This window comes from Cyclopterus lumpus, chromosome 9 (assembly GCF_009769545.1).
Source record: "Cyclopterus lumpus isolate fCycLum1 chromosome 9, fCycLum1.pri, whole genome shotgun sequence".
Taxonomy (NCBI): domain Eukaryota; kingdom Metazoa; phylum Chordata; class Actinopteri; order Perciformes; family Cyclopteridae; genus Cyclopterus; species Cyclopterus lumpus.
In genome coordinates this window covers 6,472,150-6,499,321 of record NC_046974.1, presented here as the reverse complement: position 1 = coordinate 6,499,321, position 27,172 = coordinate 6,472,150, and the positions used below count along the sequence as shown (strand labels likewise).

General features: G+C 43.0%; 1 protein-coding gene across 1 annotated transcript in view; it reads left to right on the top strand.

Annotated features, from left to right (window-relative positions):
* rtn4r (reticulon 4 receptor) overlaps positions 1-14,520 on the top strand; it is a 44,135-nt gene extending 29,615 nt beyond the window's left edge. Inside the window, exon 2 of the mRNA XM_034541760.1 lies at positions 12,433-14,520. Coding sequence (XP_034397651.1) covers positions 12,433-13,814 — 1,382 coding nt within the window. The 3' untranslated portion in view covers positions 13,815-14,520. The remainder of the gene's footprint in view (positions 1-12,432) is intronic.
* The last annotated feature ends 12,652 nt before the right edge of the window (positions 14,521-27,172 follow it).

The following is a 27,172-nucleotide window of genomic DNA, read 5'->3' as shown; positions in this document are numbered from 1 at the left end:
GTCAAAAATCCACCTACACATACTGTACACTCACAGAAAATATTGTAGCCCCCACAAATATTTATTTTTTTTGCAATAGTTTCCATTGCGCAACAAATCCAGACATATCCTCTTGACAGCACTATTTTTGGGAGAAGACCTGTACAGAATCCAATGCGATGGGTAGCGGATCGCTGATGAGTGCGCCGCTCTTGTTTTAGAGGGCAGCGCAGCCAGAAGTAGGCCTCGTGTTATTTTGGCCCCGAATACAATTTCGTTTGCAGGATCTGACTCAAAAGATGAAAGGAAGGGAGAGGTTTGTCTTTTTCAGGGTCAACGTGCCTCCGGGGGCTGCCTACACATCCAAAATAGATGGATCTAGAAGAAAGCTGCAACAGAATTAGTTAACGCTTGCACAATGATCCAACCTAATTTATTTACTTATTTGAATTATTTTCATTTTTTTGCTCGTGTCTCCCGTCCTCCGGTGATTTCTTACAGATGCTTGTGGGCACACCGTGTTCCTTCCACCTTCGCGCTGCCTGATGATTTAAAAACACACCAAAAAAAAGGAATTAACAAGTCATTGTTTAAGATAATTAATAACTAATTGCTACCTATAGGAGATGGCGCTTTGAGAGCGCTGCGTATGTGTGAGATGGAGCACTTGAATATGCCGTCAATATGAGTTACGATTAAACATGTTGACATTCTGATGTGATGGATTAGACCATGTAAATACCCCCCCCCCCCCCCCGACAGAAGTGTCACGTCAAAACTGCAAAGTGGGGCCCCCGCACCACGTCATCCGAGCAATCCGCCTCATTGGACTTCCATTTCGTGTGTGGGACACATTGTTGTGATGTATTTGCGTGTTTATTGTTTTCTTTATCAGTTATCCAATGAGGACTAGAGACAGATGGCCAGTGTTGAAGATGCTCCACCTGAATCACAAAAAAAAGCCAAAAACTAAATTACGATTGTTAAAACAACCACACAGTCAGTCAGTGGTAACCAAAACAGAGAGGATTTAAGACCGAAGTCATTATTACTTACTAAAAACTACAAAAATCTTGTAGACAACAAATAAATAACTAGAAAACTGATCTAATGCTGAAATCATGTATCTTTAAAGATACTCTAATACGGACACTGTGGCAAAAGATAATGATGCACACTGTGGCTAAATGCTCTGTTGCCGGGGAGACGCTCACTTTGCATTGGGCAAGAAGAGTCAGCCACATTGTAAAAGTATCCATACCAACAGCCCAGTGTGGCTAGCAGCACCCGCTCCAGAACATGCAGTTACCTCAGCAAGACAAGCCTCCAAGTCGGCAACACTGACCCCAAAATAATTATTGTGAATGTAAATATATCATAATGAATGTAAACAACAAACATTACTCACAGCTGTCGAGTGGAGAGTTTGATCCAGCGGGCAGGAAGACGGGCCCAGGAGCCATTCCAATGAAATGATTGGACGGGCTTATTACAGTCCTTCGACAGCCGCATGTACCTTTTTATTCTTTTATCTTCTTTTCTCTCAGAGCATTTGATTTATTGATTGCTGTCGGATGCAAAAAGAAAAGGTTTTTTTAAAAAAAAATACATGAACTGGTTTGGATGATTATCATACCTGGGTGCGTCACAAACAAACGACCCCCTTTTTCCGCAGAGTCACCATCGTTAATATGAATCTATTGATTTAGTTGACGAGTGTAGCGACAGCTCGCCTTCTTTACGTCCTCTCCATTTAAAGGACAGATTTGTTTAGTTTTTTTCCCCAACACTCGCATTGAATTCAAAATGTCAGGAATATCTTCCGACGTTTAATTGCATGTGTGCATAATGAGAGCGGCAGATGCAACGGCGTGCTCAAATCTTCCCAAGCATATGGATGTGTGTGTGTGTGATGACATATGGCAGTAGAGCCACCGTATCACTCCTCAGTGAAGACGAGCGCCGTGATGTCTGTGCTTCTTTGAAGCCGTGTCTTTGTATCAGTCAGTCAGTCAGTCAGTCAGTGGGGATTGCAGATGACACATTAGCAGGCAGTCTGCGTAGTCAGCCGTCTAATCCAGCATAGAGTGGCATATCGCGAAACCGGAGAAGAAAGGTCAGATGACACATTATGGCAGTATAAAGGGTGTCAATAATGGTTTTCTCTCGGAAGGATCCAGCGGGCACATTTGCGGCCGCCTCTCGCCTCGGCCAGCGGATCGCACCTGAAACCATTCGTCGTCCTTTCTCACATTAATGAGAAATCTGCCCACGCGAAACACCACCCTGTGCTGCACAGCGCGTGCACCTGTGTGCGTACCCTTGGAAGGACTAGCGCGTGCACCTGTGTGCGTACCCTTGGAAGGACTAGCGCGTGCACCTGTGTGCGTACCCTTGGAAGGACTAGCGCGTGCACCTGTGTGCGTACCCTTGGAAGGACTAGCGCGTGCACCTGTGTGCGTACCCTCGGAAGGACTAGCGCGTGCACCTGTGTGCGTACCCTTGGAAGGACTAGCGCGTGCACCTGTGTGCGTACCCTCGGAAGGACTAGCGCGTGCGCCTGTGTGCGTACCCTCGGGAAGGACTAGCGCGTACACCAGTGTGCGTACCCTCGGAAGGACTAGCGCGTGCACCTGTGTGCGTACCCTCGGAAGGACTAGCGCGTGCACCTGTGTGCGTACCCTTGGAAGGACTAGCGCGTGCGCCTGTGATTGTTTTGTGTTTTTCAAGGTTAAGTAGAGCGTCCGTGTCGAGAGCAAAGCAGCAAAAAAAAGTGCTGGCAATTTAGAAGTCCATTTTAGAAGTCCCCCCCCCCCCCCCCCCGACAGCTACATTTTCCTACACAGCAATTCTCCAAACCAACTAAACTGATTACTCGCCGAATGGCTTTGGTTTAATCTCGCCTGGTCAAAGATTAAGTGCTTGTTTGATGTATCCCCCCCCCCCCCCCCCCCCGCTCCCCCCACCACCCCCACACACACCCACACACACCCCGCCCTCCAATTGTAACTCACACACACAAACACAACGCTTCATCAGGACCTAGTTTCTCTTCGAAGAGCACAACAAGTGTCGCGTCTAAGAGGGAATCTTTGTGGTAATGAAGCCGTCAGAAAGATGTGGAGTGGATAATGTTCACACCCGGCTGCGAAAAAACAGAATAGACCATTCTTTTGAGAGCTCTACTCTCCCCACAGCAAAGACATCCGGCCACAAGGACATCAAACTGCATAACCACTTCTCTGCTCCGACCACAGCAATGTTTTTTTTCTTCTTTTCTTCTCATCTCCACATAGCCCAAAATATATACGAGGCTGCCTGTGGGTGCCGTCGCTTTCCGCCCCGTCTCCCTCTCCAGCTGACACTTCACAAGAGGAGGTGACAGCACTATGTGAAGCTATCATCCAATATTTACCGGGGCCATTATCCTTTTTAGATAATGCAGCAGCGATTCATTAAGCCTCGTTTTGGGCTTTCTGTCCTCGGCAATTCAAATTGTTGACACGAGAGCCCCGAGAACCGCAGTGAGGGAGCATCTGTTGGGGGTGGAGAATCGTGTTTGGGTTTTCTGAACATCTGACATTCGAAGAGCTCGTTCAAAGTACGAGACGCCCCCTTCTTCTCAGAGTCAGGACTTCCTGATTCACATACTGCTGGGATCAACACCACCGATAACGATTACAGTGCAAACAAGTAATGGTATTTGATATATATATATATATATATATATATATATATATATATATATATAAAAAAAGACACATATCACTCACTGACTACAAGGCAACATACTGTTTTCTGTTGGCATCACACGCATTTTGGCAACTGTACTGACAAAAATGGAAATTAGGGAAAGTCAAAATCCTCAAAATTAACTTTTTAACTGTTGCTATAAACTCTGTAGGCGTCTGGGATGGAACAAACATACAGCCAACGCAGTTGGGCGAGAATCGTCATTTATTGTTCAGTGTGTAAAAAAAACTCCTCTGCTCCAACAACAGGATACAAAAAAAACAATGGAAAAGGAGCCAAGTGAGCCAAGGAACAAAAGGGATGGGCTAAATCATAAAACAAACTAAACAAAACCAGCCTCCTCACCCGTCATATTTTCACTGGCTACCACAGCCGACATCTGGTTGCAGCGATCTCACCTGGCAACCGCCCATAAGACCCGAGTGTTCCCTGGGAACCGGATGCCAGCCGCTCGTCTGAGTTAACCCTTTGAACACACATGAAAGACCTCCGTTCACTTCAAAGCCAGCTTGTCACACAGGTGAACGCTACAACACAGACACCGCTCGGCTGACATCTTCACAAAGGGCCGACGGATCAGACAGGCCGCTGATTGGTGGCTGGAACCAGAGACAAAAAGGGGGAGGGGTCAGTCGGAGAACACAAGTGGGACGGCCGACGGCGTCGGCCAGGTTGGATGACGTTGTGACTATCAACAGTGAGACGTAACAAGACCATCATGAGTAGCCTAACCTATCCTGTAAACGCCCATATATGGCACAACTACACAAGACAGCATGACATATCGGAGTTCATTTAAATCAATTGCTTGGTGAACTCCCATCTGATGTTGTGCTGTTTCCTCACTTTTGTGTATTTCTTTGAAGGATATTTTTACGCATATCCTCCGAAGTACTTGAAGGGATGACACTTTGTTTAAAAAAATATATATAAAAAAATGAAGAATGTTGTTAACACCTGTGCTTAAAGTCTGCCTCAGAGCTAAGCAACACCAAGACACATGGGGCATGTACTGCCGCAGCTGTACTGTTTCATCTTTTATTTTCTCTCCAGCCATGTGTGGATAAGATAAAGCCTCATACACTCTGTTAAGCAAAGACGCTTGGCTGCACTACTGGCAGCTCGCGTGCCACACAAGCCTAAAGTAGGGCATTCATTTCCACTCCTCTGTGGCCTAAAGAGTGCATCTCGACACCCCAACCCCACACACACACACACACACACTCTCATGCTCGGCAGAAGCCTGCATTATTATCAGTTTACGATACTGTAATATTGCATTTTACATGGTTTCACATGTGAAAATTGCCCATGTCTGTGACATGTGGAGGCGGGCACAAAGCTGAATTTGAGCTATTCTGCAAAACCTCACGGGTGGACTTGACTCCGAACGCCTTCTGTGGAACATTTCACAGTGAGCTGTAGCGGCACTGAGGGCGACCTGGTTGGCTGCCAACTATACAATAGAGTTGTGTGGCATCTGCCATTTGTGCCCCCTAATCCAGTGGCGCATTGCCACCACACGGCAATTAATCCTCTGTAGTGGCATTTAAGCATAACTAACTCTATTTCAGCTATCTTTAAAGGCAACTAAGAAGAAAAAGCATTGTCACTTTAGCGGCTAAGTTGATTGATAATTGTAGGCGTGATGCCCATTTGTACAGTCAGGGGTGTAACTAGTATCCATCCTTTACTTAAAAAAAAAAAGGGACACCAACTGTACATGACTATTAAAATGTCATGAAAAGTATTACGCAGACTGTGAAAAACAGTTGAACAATGTCGTCCGAGCTCTGTCAAGTCTGATAATTAGTTTTTCATGTTGCAAAGCATGTAGTATTTCAACCTTGGCTTAGAGACTACAACTTGGTATCAGAAAGCCAGCAATACAAAATCATTGGGTTTTAAAGACGTGGACATTATCCATCCGTTCTGCTTGGTAATCAAAGTTGTACTATTAGTTATGGGACATATAGTTTTATGTCCCATAATTTGATAGGCACTGCAAATTTGATAGGCGTGTTAAACTCTTAAGCAATACCACAGGTAAAATACTCAATTACACGTAAAAATCAACAACCCAAATCCTACCTAAAAGCCACAATTAAAGTATCAAGAGAAACAATACATAGTATATTAATTAATTAATTTAGGTGGCGCTGATTTGAAGTTAATTCCACCATTAACAATGTATCATATTCTATAAGATGAAAATACGGTTCTTATGTAAAATATACCTGACCATAAATGTTGACGCGGGTACAAAATGTAAATTGGCTATGAAATGTTGTGAAGTACCACGATGCAGGGGCATAACATGTACATTGAAAGTACTTCAAATGTGTATCTTAGTACAGTACTTGAGTAAATGTATTTCATCAAATTATCTTCCACCACTGTGGACGCCAACAGCAGTTTGTAAAGGTTGAGCACAACACAGTCTTGACCGATATCCCGCCGAGTGACGATTTGAGCAGCTTGGAGGTCAGTGCATCACTCAAGGGTCGATGGTAATCTGGTGTCAGGCGTTGAAAGAGAGAACTCTTCACTTCCACTTCCGCTTTCAATTGTTCGGCAGTCAAGCGGGGATTCGATCCGACAGCCTCCTCATTGCGAGCTTATTCTCTCTGTGTCAGGATATTGCCAGCCTTCTGCATTTCACTCAGACAAGTATCTGATACCCATACTATTTGCCTCTGGGGGAGTCGGTAGGGGGATAACGTGCCCTTCCAGTGGAGAAAATATGGTAAAGTGACCTTCCAGTGGAGAAAACAATTTAAAGGGCCCTCAAAAGGTGCCCTTCCAGTAGAGACAACTATTTAAAGTGCCCTCAAGGGTGCTCTTCCAGTGGAGAAAACTATTTAAAGGGCCCTCAAAGCTGCCCTTCAAAAACGAGAAAACTATTTAAAGTGCCCTCAAGGGTGCCCTTCCAGAGGAGAAAACTATATATAGTGCCCTCAAGGGTGCCCTTCCAGTGGAGAAAACTATTTAAAGTGCCCTCAAGGGTGCCCTTCCAGAGGAGAAAACATGATGAAATGCCAACAAGGGTGACCTTTCAGTGGAGAAAACATGATAAAGTGATCTCCACCTTTCAGTGGAGAAAACATGATAAAGTGATCTCCAGGGTGACCTTTCAGTGGAGAAAACATGATAAAGTGATCTCCACCTTTCAGTGGAGAAAATATGATAAAGTGATCTCCAGGGTGCCCTTTCAGTGGAGAAAACATAATAAAGTGTGCTCGTGGATGCCCCTATGGTTTATGATAAAGTGTGACAGGCCTTTAAAATGGAGAACATTGATGCAGGTGCATATAGAAGCCCTAAAGTACTTTTTTAATTTTTTAATTTATTTTATACACTTTATTCTATTTCTACTCCGTCTGTATATATAATATTCTTCTTGTTTTTACTCTTGTATCTTATTTCTGTTATTATACTACTTGTTTTTTTACTTATTACTGTGAGCAATGGTGCTGTAATCCTGTAATTTGCCCAACGAGGGACTAATAAAGGATTATCTTATCTTATCTTAAATGCTAGATAACTTCCTGCGTGCCCCACTATACGCAGCTGGTGCCCTTCACCGTTGCCCTTCAGACAGCCTGAATCCACCACTACTTTTTGCACCCAGGTTCAGATGTATGCATACAGATCTATACAGACCCTCTTTTTCCAAACACACACAGTGGCCTGGCTCTGGTTTTCCTTCTGCCTACCGACCTCCGGTTCCCTCAGTTATTCATGAGCCATCTGCTTGGGCAAGTGCTGTGTCAGATGTGTGTCAAACAGGACCTCATCTGTCCCCCCCCCCCCCACCACCCCCCCGTTCATCTTCTAATTGTGTCCACGTCTGCATACTGAAGGCGAACCACAGATGCGGCTGCAACACTCCATGGTTAGCCAAGGGACTGCCGCTCGACTCTCTGGTTCATAATGTCCTAAATAACCAGTTTGATCTGATGTTTGCATCTTTATTTAAGGTCGTTGCATCTGGTTCATCAATGTTCTGTTTTTGGTTTGCTTGTCTGCGTGTGTGCGTTCTTTGAGGAAGTGGGTTGAAGAGGGACTCGGGAACAGGACAACTTTTTCAAAAATGTATACATAACATTAATCTTTGCGTTAAGTCAAAAGCAAAATGGTTTTTCAAGAATCATACCATAGCAGCTTGGACGCCAGTAGGAAGTGCAATTAGACAGCATCTAGGTCAAAAAGTACTGAAATGTTCAAGTGAAGAACTTGAACTTGAAGTGAGATTAATTGTGTTGAAACCTGAGTAAAAGAAGAAAAGTAGCTCTTTTGAACCCTATGACAGGGTGAATGTGGGAGCCATAAAAGGGCCAATTCGGCCTTCTGGCCACAACCTTTTTTTCCATATGAATATTACTATGCGGTAAAAGATGTTCAAAGTAAACTTAAATGGAATATTCTCCCGGTCTGCCATGACAGTGTGACTGTAGGCGACTCTGTAACTCTCTCCTTTCAAAAGTTGCACTTCATCAAAAAGTCTACTCGAGAGAAAAGAGAAGCACTGATTTTGAAATGTACTCAGAAAAAAAGTTAAAGTAGGATAACAAGGGAGTCATTTACAATAACAAGGTGGCACGTTGCTTTACATCCAGGAAGGCATCAATCAAACCCCGTCAGAGCTAAAGAAGTAAATGCTTGACTCGGGAGTTCAAAACCCGAATGCGTGTCCAAAATACTCATTGTTCATTGTCTCTCAGTTTTCTACAATGGATGGAGCTCACGTGTTTGAGAAAAGCCCTGAAGAAGGAGACGCGATTTTAAACCAATCGTAACCGCGGGTACGGCCTGAACTGAAGGTTGCAGATGTTCTGAGAGTAATTAGGGACCATGTTTTAACTAATTTCTTTTTTTGCCCAGTTTTAAATGATTTAGTTTGTCTAGAATTCAGGTCGACCACATCTCACATGTGTTTTGTTTCTTGAAATATAGCAATAAGCAGCAGAAGGGAGAGCAGAAGGAAGTGGAAGAGTCAGCCATTGATGACGGGTTTAAGAGAGAAAACAGAAATTAACAAATTAATCACAGGCAAAAACAATATGATAATACATTATTTATTTTTTTTAAATGGTCTGAGTCACCTACCAAACAAAGATGTTAATGCGCTGCAGTTGTTACATTGAGAACTAGAATCTGGGCCTCTGCACATAATTAGGAATACAGTAAATATGAAAAAGAACATAACGAGTAGTTATTTCCACATCTATTTTTTTTTTTAAAAGGTGTCTTACTTCAATCATGTCATCTTCACATTTAGGTGTATTTAAGTTTTTGTTTGTAAGTTTCCAAGTCTGCGTGGCACCAAGTTATTGCCCTTTTATTCTTCTCAGTTCCCATTAATTTCTAGCTGCATTGGCTGTGCTAAAATTAGGCCTCCATACAACTGTCAGTTTCTCTAAGTTATTCCTTTCAAAATGATATAAAAACAATTTGTGCATGCATGGATGGATTCACACTAGATACATGACCTTAGCGAGAGGATCATGACTATAATAAATGCAGGCCCGCCTCTGAGCAACACAATAATGTATGATTTCAGAAAGGGGCCAGGAGGTCCCTCTGGAGAACTGCTGTGATTCATCTCTGACAGAGACATCACTTCCACTCCGGGCCGAGGGGATAAGACTGTCATGTTCGCCGTCCCCGCCCAATCCCGAGCCCTTCAAAGTAAAGCCACCGTGATGAATCGGGAGAGGCCCGTCTGAATGTGCTGTCCCAACATGCCCCGTGTGTTCGTCGCGGCTCTCGGGGTGCACGAGGATGGGTATTGAAATGCGTGTAGTATTTTCACAATAAGACAGAAGGGAGCGCTCGGAGTTTCGCTCGGAGCTCCCAACGTTTCCAGGGACATATGCAAATGAGCGAGGGGTCTGGTCGAATGGGACGCACTCGTAGGTCCGCGCCCACTCATACCACTCCTGTGGGCATCTTTCTGTTTTGCTACTGGATTTAGTGCTTTTAGAGAACTATTAGCAGAATGTCTTCGTGCCCAATTGTTGGGTCAAAAAGTATCCTGAAATCCATACAAATGCGATCGTCCCCAGATGAGTTGTGTAGGAAGGACAAAGTCGACTTCATTGCAGGACTTTCAGATGCCTGAAGCTAGCAATTCAAGCAAGGGACACCGAGAGGCCAATATTTTTGGGTGTAAAAGACCGATATCTGCCCAGGGTGTCCTCGGCAGCATCACTGGGTTTTAAAAAAAATAGTTTTGACAGACAATTCAATTAGTCCGGCATGGAAAGCTGTGTCACGACAGACTACTGGTCGTCCCCAATTCTTTAATCTGCCATGCATTGTGTGTGGGGTGGAGGTGGGGGGGGGGGGGTGATCTACTTTAAGCTGAAGGGGCCACAGTGTCAGTCGGGAGGAAACAAAGAAGCTTGTCTGCTCCTAAACAGAGTAATGATCGCTCCTGTACAATAATATAGCGCTCAGAAGAGACGCCGCCGGCGGGGGTCTGAAACGGGAAGGCAGAACTCGGAGCCATGTTTCGACACAGCAGATAAGGGGAAGATTAAGTGTTGAAACCAAAAAGCTGGCAGAAGACGATAAGGAATGGATTATTTTATTTATTTTTTTGCATCCGTAACCTTGCTTCTGTATTTTAAGATATTTAAGTTTGTGTCAACAAAACACAGCTTGTTGTGTAATCTTTGCAACATTTCAGATTCGGGGACAAAGATGAGAGAAAGTAGCGATGACGATAACGTTTTTTTTTTTAAAAAGGTTGTAGAACCGACACTTTGGACCCAATCGATGGTGCGAACACAGATCGGACAAGCAGCTACACATACATACACATCTCTAGAGTGGAAGGGTGAGAGGTGGAGCGGTGAAGTCGTGCACAGGTCATCGGGAAAACCTATTAATTAAAGAGTGACATAAAGATGTCGGGTATAATGTTCGCGACGTTTCGGTAATGCAATCAGCGTGATGCAGATGAGAAGACGCCTGTTAGCGCGGAGAAAATAATTGGGATGGAGCTGATGACATTGCGGGGCTTACGCTGTCACTCAACGGATGCTAACAAAGACGAGACATATTATGCCGAGAGCGGAGGAAACCAGGCTTTGGCATGCGACGCGTGGGCGGAAATAGCCCGTTAATGAACAGACAGCAGAAGGGGTGTGGGGGGGTGTGTGGTGGTGGTGGTGGTGGTGGTGGGGGGAATGAAGACGGCGGACGAGATACACGGAGCGTGCTGTGCGATGATAAAATATGGCTATTGTTAGGCAGTGCTGAGGGGAAAGTGCTGCGATGCAGAAAGGAGCAGGAAAAGTCCTGACAGCTTTCCGGTGGCAGTCTGACGGCTGAGCGCGGGGATTGGAAGGAAAGTGCAGCAGAGGGCTGCTGTCAGGCCACACCAGAGCTCCGTTTAACAAGGTCCAGAGATGAGCTGCACCACAACACATTGCAAGGGAATGAGAAGAAGGGGAGAGGGGATGGAGGAAAAGAGAGATGGGGGGGGGTGGGGGTAAGGCTCGTGCATTTTCGCTACCTGTCAAACCTGCAAGCCGGGGATTCCTCACATGTGCACGGGGGCAGAGATTGGAAAAACCTCAGTAAGGACAGGAGCTGAAGGGGAATGAAGGAGCACCTGCCATTATATGCTCCTCCTAGACATGCCCGCGACACTTTGACGCCATCATCTCTCCATGAAAGGGGACCGTGAGCACCGACAGATGCACTCCCTTTTCTTTTCCTGCACCTACAATGTAATGGCAGAAGTGATCATTCACATGTTGACAATCCCACCCGGTTCACTTATCCTGGCTCTGTGTTTGCGAGCTGTTCCTTGGCAGAGGACGGGCAGAAATAATTAATGTGAGCAAATGCGGAATACGCCTGATTTTAAAACACGGGAAGCCTTCGGGGCAAACACATTCAAGGATCTTTACAAGCCTTGCCCAGAGTGCTACCACACCTCAATCTCATCTTCCTGCTGCGCTTCGGTCACGGCCGCGTAGTGGAAACTCTTGTGGGGCCTCCCGTAGCCCTCTTTCCGCCTTGGACCCAGGCATCAATCTCTTAGCCTGGCAGGAAAGCTTATCTCCCAGCGTCAGGCTAAACGTCAACCTCAGGAACTCCGAAACACCATTAGTTATGTCCGCCCTATTAGGGCAAGCTAATTCCACATAAAAGCCAGTCCGCCTTCACGGGACTCTCTTCAGCTGTTTAGGTCCTCACGTCAGCAGAGATGTGTCCCCAGACCCAAAAAAAATCACTGTTGGAAAAACAAAAAAAATCACTGTTGTGTCGAGCATTCCCTATTCTGTAGTAATGTGCTGAACGTGACAACAAATGCACGGGATTTTGACGGTTATGTTATTTGCTGGTGTGTGCAGAGGTCGTTGGCTTAAATTGGGCAAACTGGATATTGCTTGCACATCCTTAATGTCACACGAATGTAAAAACAAATACCGAAAACATCCCGAAAAAAACGACACATCTAGTTTATCGACACTTCATGATAACTTCATGCTCCATTTCAGATGGATTCTCACAATTGTGTTGTCTAATTAGAACGTCCTGTGTTCTTTCAAGGGGCTTTAAGCATATTACATCCTGACCTTAATTCATCTTTTTTCCCACTTTATTACCACTGTGATTTTCAACATTTACACACCTTCATTTTCTAACCCACTGATGTGTGTTGTGCTCTGTTTTCCACAGGGGGGCGACTCCTTTTTCTGGTGATGTGGCTGAACCTCGTGCCTCAAACTGTCAGCTGCCCTGCCAAGTGTGTGTGCTACAGCGAGCCCCGGCCCACGGTGGCCTGCCAACAACAAGGACTGTTTTCCATCCCGACTGAGATCCCCGTGCGGAGCCAGAGGATATTCCTCCAGAGCAACAAGCTGACGGTGGTGAGGTCCACCAGCTTCAGCTCTTGCCACAATCTCACAGTTCTCTGGCTCTACTCCAACAACATCAGCTACATTGAGGCCGGAGCCTTTTACGGCTTGGAGAATCTGGAGGAACTGGACATTGGTGACAACAGCAACCTGCGCACCATCAGCCCTACGGCCTTCCGGGGCTTAACCAAGCTGCACACCCTCCACCTGCACAGGTGTGGTCTGTCAGAGCTCTCTGTCGGCGTTTTCCGAGGAATGTTCTCCCTACAGTACCTTTACCTGCAGGACAATAACATTCTCACCCTGCACGATGACACCTTTCTAGATCTTGCCAACCTCACCTATCTCTATCTGCACAATAACAAGATCAAGCTCGTAACAGACAACATGTTTCGAGGCTTAATCAATCTGGATCGGCTGCTGCTTCACCAGAACCGGGTTATCTACGTCCAACAGAGGGCCTTTGGTGATCTTGGCAAGCTGAAATCCCTGTTCTTGTTCTTCAACAATCTCACCGTCTTGACCGGAGAGACCATGGACGCGCTGGTGTCTCTCCAGTATCTGCGTTTGAACGGGAACCAGTGGATCTGCGACTGCCGGGCGAGAACCTTGTGGGACTGGTTCAAACGTTTCAAAGGTTCCAGCTCCGAGTTGGAGTGCAACGTTCCCGAGTTCCTGACGGGAAAGGACTTGAAGCGACTGAAGAGTGAAGACTTGGAGGGGTGTGTGGAAACGCCTCAAATCCAGACCAATCTCTTCAGCTCCAAGGGGCAGAGTGGGAAATTCTCTTCCACCGAAAATCCTCTTGGAGACACCATTCCCCGGTGTTGCCTTGGAGACAACGACAAGTCCTCCATCCTGTCTGGCAAGAGCCGCCAGATCACCAACAACCCCCTTAAGGAAAAGGAGAACATGTCTAAGACTAAATATAAGGAGCCGGAGCGCACGAAAAATGAGACCCAGAATAAGCAGAACGACGGCCCACTGGGAACCTTGTCCAACACCCTGGACAAGTCTTTGGAAAATCTAAACCCTGACCTTATAGACAATCTGGAGTCATCCACAGCGTCAAACAAAAAGAAAAAGAAGTGTTCCAAAAAGCCCAAATCCGACGCCCACTGTATCAAAGGCCGGGGTTCTACTTTGCAAGCGCTGCGTTGTCTCTTCCTTCCCATGATCTGGATTTCTCTAGCCATGTCTTAGAACTCCTAACCGTCGCTCTGGACACAGAACTCAAGATTGTTGATGCTCATGACAATGATAACAGAAGATGCAGCGACGTCGACAACAGACAGTGACTGAAAGGAGTTGCGTTGACCCAACGTGGGCGTGGACAAACAAAGATGATGAAGACGTTAAAGTACATTTAACATAATGGATGCCTTTTACAGAACACTACAGATCTAATGTATATAATGAATCGGTGCCCACAATTGTTTTGTTCTCTATGTACTTAACTGTACTGTGTCAAAGCTACACTCCGGAGTCTTCTCCCCCTTTTCCCTCTCAAAAGCTTTTACTGCTTAGACTGCTCCACCGGAAGATGGAAAAAAAAAAATAATAATAAAAAAAAACAAGAAAACAAATACAGGAAATCAGAGACAGAGAGCACACAAAGAATGTTGGGTCGGTTTAATGAAGATAAACGATCTCCTCCCCTCCCCCCCCCCCCCACATTATTTATTCAAAGTGATGCATTTGTTGGGTGATGTTATGTTTTTTATGTTCATAAAAGCAAATGTTTACCCCCTATTTTAGTTATATTTTCATGAAAGGGTTTAATGGGTAGCATTTACCAAAAAAAATGCTGTCAATTTGTTTATGGAGATTGCAATGGAACCATAGATATGCATTTTATTTTACTTGTGTATAAGTATGAATATATTATGAATAAAAGTTCTTATTTCGTAGCTATTTTTGTATAGTGTGTGGTATTTCCCAGTGTGGCTTGGACTCCAGTTTCCTAAATGTGAGGATATGCTGCTTTGGTTGGACAACAACAAACAAATTCAAGACATTGGATTGTAGTAACAATTACCAACAGATTAATTTTGAATGAAAAATTAGAACTTGCTGCAGCCCTGGTGGCTCAACAGTAAAGACAATTACTGGACTTGTTAATACTTGAAGATCATTGATGCTGTTTTAAAGCCCATGAGCACCGACATGTGTGTTGAATGTGTCGATAGCAGCAGCACATATTGTGTCTCAGTAACCACAGCGAGAGCCAAATCCACATTCCTCCTCCCAAACAGATGGCGGGCGTGTTCATTGTTTGTTTTTCCGGATTGTTGGGAGCGCCGATGACCCGACCGCCTCATCCCAAACCTCAAGCGTCCGGATTTAGTTCGTTTTTTCTCCACGGTTTTTATTTTTAGGACGTCGGCAATGCAGCGCTCGACTCACTCCGCATAAGACCTGCAGCTCACCTGCAGTGACATAAAGAGCAGACATAATGGAGAGAGAAAAACACACACATGACTCTTTTTCTGATATTCTTGTTTAACTTTGATCTCCTAAATGTCTCGGAACCGTAATAAGAGGAAATTGCCAGGCCGGTGCTTATTAGTTACAACCTCTGTATGTGCGAAACAATCTCCTCGAGGCTTTCTGAAAAGATCAAACAAATCAATGGGTATGCTTTTATATGAAAAAAAAACACCGTCAACATCAGCCAAAGAAGTACATCTCCAAGTCTTAAGTGAGTGCAGTGTGATGATGTTGGATGAAAAAGCCGCAGGCACCTTCAGCAAAAATCCGGCATACGATTGGATCGAGTTATGTATATTACAAACACTGCCACATTTAATCTGATTTCAAGTGAATTATTTAACGGCGTATGAAAATGCTGTAGGAATATTTAAAAAAAAGTGACACATCACAACCTCGGTGTTGAAAGCAGAAGAGACCCTGAAGGCATCATATTAAGTACCTTCTTGTTTGAGTTTTTTGACGTGGAAAAAAAAGATATTATATAATTTGAAATAGTCCCTTTTCCCACACAGCTCTGCTGGAGGGCTAGTTGCCCCTGGTGATCTCCACCATCGCGTGTCAACAGGCCAGAATAATGCAAGGACTTGTGTTCTGAACCAAATTCAGTCAAGATCTTGTCAACAGGCTTCAATATATCTCGCACAAAGTGACGGGATTGGAAGCCGGGGGTCTCCACAAATCCCCGGAGCTTTCAATTGTCGTCGATTAACCCTGGAAAGTACGAGGCCTGAAGGGGAGCTGAGAAGATATTGATCTTGAGTAGAAATCAACAGGTAAAATCAACAAGACCCCTCCAAGAGACTGCCGCTACACCCTCTGCTGACACACAAGCACCTGCAGTCTGAGGGGATGCCAGTAATTGTATCTGACTCTGTCAAACCTCTCCTGGATATCAGCTCGGGCAACCATCAACAAAGACCCCCCCCCCCCCCGATATCTGAGTCCCATATATATGTTACATCGTTAAAATGACTGTTGTGCAAGACCCTGCACCAACTGCACCTCCACTGAAGAGTTCAACGAGTCTTCTGGTGAAAGGCTCCGGAGAAGGCGAGTACATTCTCCAGACATGCTACATTATTCTATTGAGAACATGCATCTCACATGTATTGTATTATGCAAATCCTAAAAAAAAATGTATATTCCCCAATACACTGGGAAATGTCAATTATGCCACTTTTTAACAAGACTCCCTTTGATATTCAACATGGATTTAAAATACAAAGAAAAGAATATATTTTTGGGGTATATCCAGTTTGCTTTTTAGTTAGTTATTAAGCATGATAGCTCAAAATACTGTGGTAAGATTTAATACACTGGTAGACAGTTTTCACAAACTATTCTATTTTACATTTTCACTATTTCATCATGTATTTATGCACTTTAATGTTATAAATCGATTCGAAACATTTCCTTTTATGACAATAATGTGTGTACTGCCTAAATTTAACTTCTATTTTTCCAATTGGAAACAATACTAAATAACCCACTCCCCTTTTCCTAGATTGTGGTAAAGTAAAAAAAAAGGTTAAATAACTGCTGCCGGCACATGATTCTTGTATCATCTTTTTTTTAATGCCACCATGTCTTAAACCCTTCTGTTCATTGCCAGCCGCTGCTGCAGTTTTTTTTCCTTTCATAAAAATGATTTTCAATGCTGTTGCAAACATTAAAAACTGTATCTGGTGCACTGGAAGGAATCGCCGATTTGACCTGGATTATTACTTAAAAAAAAAGAAAAAGGCACTTCTCTAATAAAAATATGATGAAGTGTCTTTACTTCAAGTGGCCACTTTTTAAATGAGCTTGATAATCAGAATAATTTCCATGCTGGCAAACACAAGGCCTGCGGATATGAGACTTTGAAAAGGAGACTCACGCGGAGAGGAAGCTAGAGTTCCTCCTGGCATTAGCAACACTTGGCAAGATACAAGGATCCGCCCTCACGACTACATCACTCAATTATTGGAGTAAATATTCTCTCTCTACATTCACATATACATCATTAGATTTCAACGGGTCTCGCTCTCTTGCTCTCTCAACCCTTTTTTTTGTGCAAATTCCTGGTTTTCATGCAGCTCTTTGTGGGATTCCTTTAGATTCTTCTTTAATATTTTGCCGACATTTTGAAATGTATGCTTTGTTTGTAGGAGGTTTGAATCAAGCATGCAGATTGATGGTACGTGCTTAAAAAAAAATTAAGACATAACGGCACACATTTGTGGAAATCACTAATTAAGAGATTTTGAAAGTAGAGATGGACATTTTGAAGGGAAAACACAATTCTCTGAGAACTATTTGACCTTTAATTCAAAGTATTTACCAGCCAGAGTTTGCACTACAACCCATTTTTATAGTCTCAAACAATTCACTTTTTTTTATAATTCGATAATCATCACCCATCCCCGTGATCCATTGTTCCAAGTGGGTAAATGAAGCACTCTTTACCCATTTTCTCTGCTTAACATGGATGGAAAAGTCCTCTTTCATGTGGTTCTTATCACTGATTACAGGGACAGTTCACCCCAAAATCGAAAAAAATACATATTCTCCCTCTTATCTTTGGTGGTAATGATAAAAATGAATCCATTGGGGATTATCTTGTGTGACAAGGTCATTATTTCTGGACAAAGAAGCTGCTCATGTGCTCTTCAAATGTATATATGTATATTTGGGCAAAGTAGGAATACATCTCGATGGGATATTACTCCAAAACTAGGCAATTTACATCAAAACAACCCAACAAAAGAAAAAATATATTTGTGAGGTGTATATATAAATATATATAGAACTGCATGCAGGTCCACTGGTTGTGCCCGTTTTTGAGTATATGCAGCCCATTAGGAATATACATATTATTTCTCCTGATAGCTAGGAGAAAGGGGAGACTGTGTTCTGACCAACGTTTGCACAGTTTCCAAAGACGGAGACCATCGCGTTGCCATGGCGCACGCATCTTTGTCACATCCGTCACAACACAATGCACCGTCATCCCGCATCACCCTCTCTTGCTCTTTCCAAAAGTTGTAGAATTGTCTCATACTGTTAACCTTAACTGCACTGTGTTTTTACACAAGATAAACCTTTAACATTCACAGATTTTACTTCATCTTCCAGCGACCGACCACACTTACCGCACTTCTTTTTAACACAGTGATATCTTCGGTCTAAATGCACCATAAAGTATATACTCTAAGTTCTTATTTCTGGACCTGCAAAGACGATATGTTATATTCTTCCTTCCCCACACACACACACACACACACACACACACACACACATACATAGTAACAGACAATAACACTACAGGGTCATTCCAATTTTCTTCCAGCGAGGAGACTAATTTCCCATCAGCCCCGGCCTCTTTACAAGCCCCCAAAGTTGCCTGTGAGGTCTGACAGCCGTGCCACTCCAGGGCCACAGCTCCGTTTAAAGGTGCCTGGAAGCCGGATGACGCATCAGACTGGACCCCCCCCCCCCCCCCCCCCCACACCCCCCCACACCCCCTCCCCTCTAGTCGCTCTGTGTTTTTCTCGGTCTCACTTTTACAACAACAGTTGTACCCTCCTTTTGCACTGATGAAGGGAAATGAAGTTAATTACGGGCACTCCATCTGCAGTGGGGGTCCGGATGCGATGCGGATTAGCATCCTGGCAGGGGATCAAAATAACTACACGACGGGGAGTAAACTCTGGGAAAGGAAAAATAATCAGCACGGCAAAATATTGCATTGGGCTGTTGTTGTCGCGCTCTCCATGTCAATCACGCCTGCAACGTTCAATAGATTTGTTGTTCTCGATGAATAATAGAAAGTCGTCGTTAAATCTTAATGTTTCATCATATGACGCTTCGTATGATATCTTAGAAAAGGTTATTCCTAATTGTCCGTTATTCTCCGAGCGACACTTGTCTATTTCCAATCGTTACAATAGCTTCTCATTATTAAAGGAAATGCATCGGTTAGGTTTTTTCAATATGGATGTTAGAAACAAATAAGTCAACGTTTTGATTAAAATAGTTACGGAAAAGGCTTTTTGTGACCAATAAATCGAATGTATACGAATTACCGGCCAACGATCAATTTCGAAGTCACTCTGTGTGCAATAAGGACGCATTTCTACTTTTTGCATGTCCGACCCCTCCTATAAAATTCTGTTCCCCTTAAAACTAAACTGCACTCTCAATTATGCTTATGCTTATGTTTTGTCAACAAAGGACACGGACAGTGGTCTCCTGGGTGAAAGTCCTGTGTTTATACACCTTTACTATACTTTAGACATACAGTCGCTATGAACAGTGTATGAGAACAGCCTGTTACATCTTTAGTTCAACAGTTATGGGTTTGGAATTTTTGGGGGATGGAAAAAAACACTTTTTAATCATATCCAATTAGCCATCTGGAGATTTAATAAAACAAAAAATCGGTATAATTTTCTTTGGAGAAACGATGGACCTCTTGACACACCAACACTAACCAATACACTCAAAACAGCTTAAAAGAAAAGTAAATAAAACTATGCTGAGCCTTTTCCAGCATGGGTGAGGCAGGTGTGACTAAGTGCGGAATAACGACGACTGACTGAGAAGTCAAGGAGATGTGAATCAACCCGAGTGGCACTCTTATTTTTTACGACTTTGATTTGCTCACAAACCATTTCATATTCCCAGAGTGCACAGCCCCGGCTGCTGAAACTTCAGAATAGCATATATGAAATGCATGAATGAAAAATAAAAGATTTTTATTAATCAAAATGAATTGATTCAATACATTATTTGCTCAGCTCCAAATGTACATTCTTTATTACCTTCCCCTGTAATAAGAAGGATAAATGCATAATGTCTTGGACCACTATCAGGCACACTTTAATAGTGTAAAGGCAGCATTAGTGCTAACGGTGATGCAATGAAACCATAATTACAATATTGTTGACAAGGCTTGTGTTACACAACAGCGTCGGTTGCTTTCCAGGGATGCTCAAATCCTGCTTTGCTGCCTCGGCCCAGTTTATTTCATCACGATGGCCATTATTAATATTTAAGTGTAATTTTATGTATTTCTTTCCTGCCCCGTACTTACAGGCACACAAACCGACAGACCACAACACGACTGCAGCTGTTTCTTATGAATACAATGGTTATTACTGATGCATGTGATAAGTCTACATATGTACGTACATGCATTGTATTGTTGTTAGTATGCTATTAAAAGAGGGCACTTGTCTTGTTGTTGCAATGACAGTCATTTTGTACAACTATTACTATTTATTTAGCTAGTATCCATCTTTTGATGGCGTGGTTTATTGTGCATGTAGTTTTATTCTCTTGCACATGAGTTTCACTGTATGCTCTTAGTATGAATAATTGGTAAATCAGTTATCTCGTTTGTTATATTATAGGATATATTTCTTCTTACGACTTATTCTTTCCTACTACTATTGCTATTTTGGTTGTTGTTGTTGACAGACAGATTGTTGGCTGCTTTTCAAGAGATTTCTCAGAAAGGCCAACAAAAAAAAAAAGCCCGAGGCTGAAGTTCTCCTCGTTCCCTTCGGCCTGAGGTGCATTATTAAAAGTATGACTTACATACTTAATTGCGATCTATGATCTTACCCAGTGAAACCCATGGCGTTTGAGTTAGAGCGCGCCATTTGTTTTGTAGGACCACGGCCCTGGATTTGAGTTTTGTTTTGTCTGTGTTGTAAACCGTGTAATAATCTTTAGATGAATCATTTCTCTTCATTTATTCATTGATAATGTCCTCATTTAGGAGTTGTCATGACACCGACACATTCATTCCATCTTTTAACGCAAACTTGAGGGGACACGTATCGTTTTTTTTGTTGCAAATTCACATTGTTTTTTGTTTTTTTTTGTATTGAGAAAGGCCTGGAAAATATCTTGTATCTCCAGGAATTTAATAAAAAATAAATAATGTCCAGCACATTGTATTCCAGGTCGCAGGCTCAGAGTTTAAATCAGAGCAATAGACTGAACTCGTTGTTCCCCATTACTCATATTCAGACTTCACGCTTACCTTACGGCAAACAGAATTAAAAACGTGTTTTTAAAAGCAGCTAAAAAACAAAATAAAAAAAACGCCCGTTTCTGGACGTCTCTCTCGTCGCTGAAAAAGATCCGCCTTCAACATCCAATGCAAATTCTAGCCGACGCAACACGTCCATCCTCTAGGAAAACACCAACCTTTGATCATAAGCAATAAGGCGCTTTTTACTTTTCTTTTTTTTTCTCGCCTCAGTGAATGTGACTGAAATGTTTGAGTTTGTGACTCGAGGCTTACGAGAGAAAGTTTAGACCGATCACTGCAGAGGAGTCAGAGACTTGGAGAGAGCGGCTGAGAGTGTTTGCCTTGCGCTCTGCATACTAAACGTTAGGAAGTTATCGCGCTCTCTTTCTCTCAAATCTCCCTCTATTGCGCTCTCTATCTCTGTCTATTTATTTTCTGTCTCTCTCTCTCTCTCTCTCTCTCTTGCTACTTTAGCACACAGTCTATAATTCATGTGATGGAAATATATATATTTGGCTTTTCTTTTGTAAACCCTGCCATGGAAATGGGGAAAAAGGGGGTTTGGAAAAAGCTGTAGAATTATCGTCTACGAGTGAAGTCTTTTAAGCACCATTCAAACTGTAATAAAAGTTTGAATATTAATCATTAATCACACAGTGTAACATCCCTAAGCCGGTTATTTAAAGCAAAAGTTTGACGTTTTATCTTTTTTGCCTCATAGCTGAGATTTAGAAGATTGATTGATACCATTATCACGTCTCTCTAAACACGAGGCTTCAAAAATGATTTTTTTTGCAATTAAGTGGCTTCGTATCAAAATGTTAGAACATGATGGCCACGCATTGCATGCTAACAATTATTTTGGAAACTACAGTCAATAATTTGATAGTAATGGAGCGAGTACATTAAGAGAACTGTTGGACTGGGCACAACGACTGCCAATTGATCCCACATGAAAGAACCAATCACTTAAAACTCCCTCAAACACCAGGAACACAAATCTGGATAAAATTAAATGAAAATCCCATTCGACAATTAAAAAAGTTTTGGTTTTTGGAGATAATTTGGCAGAAACGAGCAAGAAAAGGTATCAACAAGGGATAACGTGAATATTGTTGCTTTACCCACTGGTACAATATGACATGATTGACACGGCAGATGATATAACTCTCCTTTTCAAACCACTGACCTTGAGCTTTGTGTGATAAAAGTGAGAATTCACGTTCATATGATCCAGAAATGTGAAACCTTTTTCATTGAAATAAGAGTATTTCATACACAATGTGAGTGTTGTATGAAAATACACTCACAGTCATGAATAAAAGTGGCACTGACATCACCATTTCCAATGGTCTCTTGAGCCAGCCTCAGCATTGTGACTGTATTGGCTTCAGCCCCAGAGAGCCCACTCTAGAGGTCACATCGGCACGACCTTCGTCCTGATCCTCTTTTAAAACGATGAGGATCATGGTTCTATTTTAGCCATTAGTGCTATCATAGCATGAAAACGCTGCTCGGGGATTATCTTTGAACGTTTTAGATGCGAGCGGACTGAGAACGTGTCTCTCTCACTGGCCGGGAAAAGTTCAACGTCTGTGTGGCTATCGCAATGTTTTGACACAATTCGGAGAAAGAAATCTTCAAATATCCAAACAATTATACGGTCGGATCGACACCAATAGGGAGGACCTTTTGAATGATGACAGTCCCATCTGACTCACACCGAGGCTTTATTTAGACTTGTTTGTGTCCATAAGCCTGTGCGTCATGAAAACCAGCTCACGTACTGGCCAGGAATGGGGCGAGCTGTATAACTCCGAGGGGGATAATCCCGTGAACCTTTTCATGTGGGCTGAGCTGCTCATTATTTCTCAATCGCGCTTGGATTTGGGAATGTAGAGTGGCAATTTGTTCTCAATCCTAATTCAGCCAAATTAATGCCGCACGTATGTTCATACCCGAAACTGCTGCACCAAAGGGACACCGAGTCCCCACCAAAGCTGCCACTGGATGCAGCTTTTGCAGTAGATTAGGCCGATATCCAATAGGATTTGGTCCTGTACACCTTCATAAAAGCTCTGTGTAAATGGGTTCATCTAATGATCCAACATAATATGATTAAAAAGAATAAAGCTACCCATATACAGATGCTCTCTCTCTCTCTCTCTCTCTCTCTCTCTCTCTCTCTCTCTCTCGATATCCCTGTTGGTCCATCCCTCTCACACACACACACACACACACTGCATTGCCCAGGGCCCCTGCACATTACCCCAGTTCTATGCCAGTTTGTGCAGTGATCTGTGCTGGTGTGGTTATCCTCACTAGGCCAACAGCACATGCAGAAATCCATAATCCGCTGCAAAACCAAATGTCCACAATCCGTAAGCAGGTCTCACACCACGCCTACTGAAAAAAACAAACAAACAAAAAACAGCCCTCCGGAGCGGCTAATCCACCGTGACGTCAAACACAAACCGACAGCGACGAATGCAAAGTGATAATCTGCAAGTTCATGTTCTTATTCATGAAATTGTAATTATTTTTGATTTAGATTTAGATTTTTTTTTTTCATTCAATATCCTTATGTAACATCTTGTTGTGTAAAACCGTCGTAGTTGGGAGCGGTTTATCATTAAAGCGGTGCAGCCGGGCCTGAGATGGGTTTTTTTTTTCCCTTGTATTGTTGTTGCAGCCTCGGTTTCCGGGAAGAGGTGGTCCTCTCCGTGTCTGCTCACAAATTAAAAAAAGGCAACTCTCAATTTTTTTTTTACATCTGTGACAATGGAACGCTGCAATGAGGGTAAATATAACTTTGAACATCAGGAGTCAACTTTTAAATCCCTAAATCTTGAAAAATCTCTCACTTCCTGTCGACCGTACCGGTCGGATCATTTTTGTAGAGGGAGTTTTTTGCACTTCCTATCCTTCTTCTTCGAATCACCACAACCACGGAAGATGGATTCAGCACAGAAAAAAAATGGAGCAGCTGAAATAACACTATTAATGACACACAACCACTGTTGAATTATTACATTAATACATAATTGGACCGTTTATCCAGTGAGACAAGAAGTCAATCTTTCGACTGGAGGGTAAAGGTTTGACAGTAACAGACTACCATCACCTTGTGGGTGTCCTCTATACACATGAAGGACATGTTGATTTCCCCATACTTTATATTGGAATGTCAATATATTACTGATTTAACCAAATATACCTCCTACATTTAGAAAGAAAATGGCGCAATCAATATCTACACAGCTACACAGTGAAATAAAATCGGTCAAAATCTGTTTATGTTAACTAACAAACAGAATTAATAGACTCATCAGCTTCAGTGTGGCGTCTCTTTATTTATTATTTTTTTTTTTTTAACCGTCTCTGCTATATAACCCAGTTCTTATATTTATTTTTGATGTCTACAGTAATCTGCTCCTGACTACCATCACTTGCATGTAGCAATAAGATAAGTAATTTACATGCAAATGTCACAGATCATTTCTTTTAAATGGGACAACGGGGAGGGAAAGTGTGAGCCGCCTTTTCCACCAAAACCAATACGGTGAAATATGACCGCAGGACTCGGCTGGCATCGAGTAACGTGTTGAGTGAATGTACTCTCCAGTGCGAAGCCGTCTTCACGGACAGAACACGCTCTTAACTGGGAGAGCCAACATTTTCTTGATGTACCTCAGGGGCCTAGGAGGACTGATGTTCAATTCTTTACACTTCCATGGCTCCAATTTTCACTCTCTAATGGAGTGAAACATGTTTCAGTAGTAAAGAGTAAAAAAAAAAAAAGAAGAAAAAAAAAGAGGATGGCTTGGATTCCCTACAGCACTGCAGGGCTATACAGTCGCAAAACAGTAACAACTAAAATGGAACAATTTTTTTTATTTACTATGAAAGATGCTATGAATAAATGACAATGTTCCTTTAAAGCCATTTGACGAGAGCTTTACTTCATTTTTTTTCCCCCCACTCATAAATCCTGTTAATGCCATCATTAATATTTATGTATGCATGTAAACAAACAAAGACCTCTTTCTGTCTAAAGCAGTCAGCACATGTTTCTAATGTCTGTTTGTTTTTTGCCCCACCAGGATGGGCAGACAATGTGGCTCCTCCACTGCCAATAACCTGCTGGTGCCTCGCCACAGGGTGAATATGTCCTGCTGTTCACTCCTGTAAATGTGACTGATTCCTTTTAATCCGCACCATTGTGTGCTCTCTCTCTCTCTCTCTCTCGTCGCTCAGGTTCTCCGAAATCTCTCCATTCTTGGGGTTCAGACGGTGAAGAAAAGCAGAAAATGGAGAAAGGGAGATACAGAGGGATGGGGAGAGCCACTTGTGATGCCGTTTATTGCTGGAGTAACTCCAGCCCAGCCTATCTCATTAGTCCGTTTGTGATTAAAAACTACTCTCGGGCTCATATCATTAACCTGCTCACACAACCATACACTCTCAATGGGGCCTTACAAAGGAAATGAGCTGGTGCCTCGTGCGCGAGCTCTAAATTCACCCACTTTATTTTAAATGCGACAACATAATCCTGAGGGTGTTTCTTTTAGTTACATTGGAGAGAAAACAAAATCAGATATTGGGTTGGAGTAGACACTGAGTAAGTAGCGTGTGATGGGTCTATCAGCGATTACGGTGGAATCTATAGCCTTTTTCCTCCATTTATAATCCCCTTCCTATGTTCCCTTATCTGATTGCAACCTCAGTCCCAAGCTTCTCGGTGTGAGATTACAAACATCTGGCGGGTCATCTACTCTCAAGCTGTTACGATAAACTCGGCGGCAGAGAGGGCTTCTGGACAGCCGCAAAGGAAAATTCAGTGATGGAATATGCCACGAAACCCGAAGTCCTAATGTGATGCTTCGTCACTGCAATGAGATCCACCGCCTAATGCCCCTGCTGGTGTGGACATGTGATTAAAAAGCGTAATCGGAGAGGTTCGTATAGACTGATGTGCAGTATATCTCTTCAACAGCCAGACTCTCTCCTCGTCCATGCATTTTTAATTCAATGTCTACCGAGGTGTCAAATGTTGTATCGAGATGGCGTTGGTGGAATGGGGGGTGAGATACAAAAAAGAAAATGAGAAATATGCAAAATTGGCCCTGGAAGATAGAAGAAAAAGCCTGAAAGTGTGGTGAGAGGATGAATTAAATGCTCCTCCTGAATGTTCTAGTCGATATACAGCCATTACCACCTTTAGATCAAAGAAGGTTTGAATCCCATCCAACACATCTGACACGCACGGTCTGGCAAAGGATCAAAACAAGCACCAAATGGAGACGTGAAGCTCGCGAGAACGCTCTCGCGGAGCTGGGCTGCTCTAAGGAGAGCATTAGTGGAGATAACAAGCCGGCTCGTATGCTGGATATTCACTTTTAAATCTTTATCCTGGCCTCGATGACAGGAAGTACAGAGGGTCTGTTTTAGGGGCATGGCTGTAGAGATGGCAATGTTCGCCACTTCGGTCCACACTGAAATATCTCAAACAACCACGAGATAGATTGCTGGACGTTTTTGTCGAGGCATTCATATTCTTTATTGAATGGCTCCTGGTGACTTTGGTGGTATTCTGACGTTTCCTGTTGCGCCACCACCAGGTCAAATTGTTCAGGGGAATAGCCAAACCACTGGATGGATCGACACGGGACTCTTTGTGGGATATTTGTGATCCCCTTTCGGATGAATTTTAATAACTCTTGTGATATCTTAGCTTTCCATTTAGTCCCACTGTCAGGCAAAAGTTGGTCCAACACTTCGTATCACTTTATTCATCCCAAGAAGGGCAATTCATTCTTACCTTTTTTTTTAACACAGTTCAGACGCACAGCTTCAAAATAACAGGTGTGGTGTATGACTCTCAACACAATGAACAAGAAGCGTCAATGAACAACTAATAAACCATCTTGCTACAACTCATATAAACCCACATTGAAAGAGGAACAAGACCAAGTCATAACCAGGACCGGATTGCAGCGAGACCCAAAACCAAAGTCAATCCCTTAAAATGACTTCGGTCTCC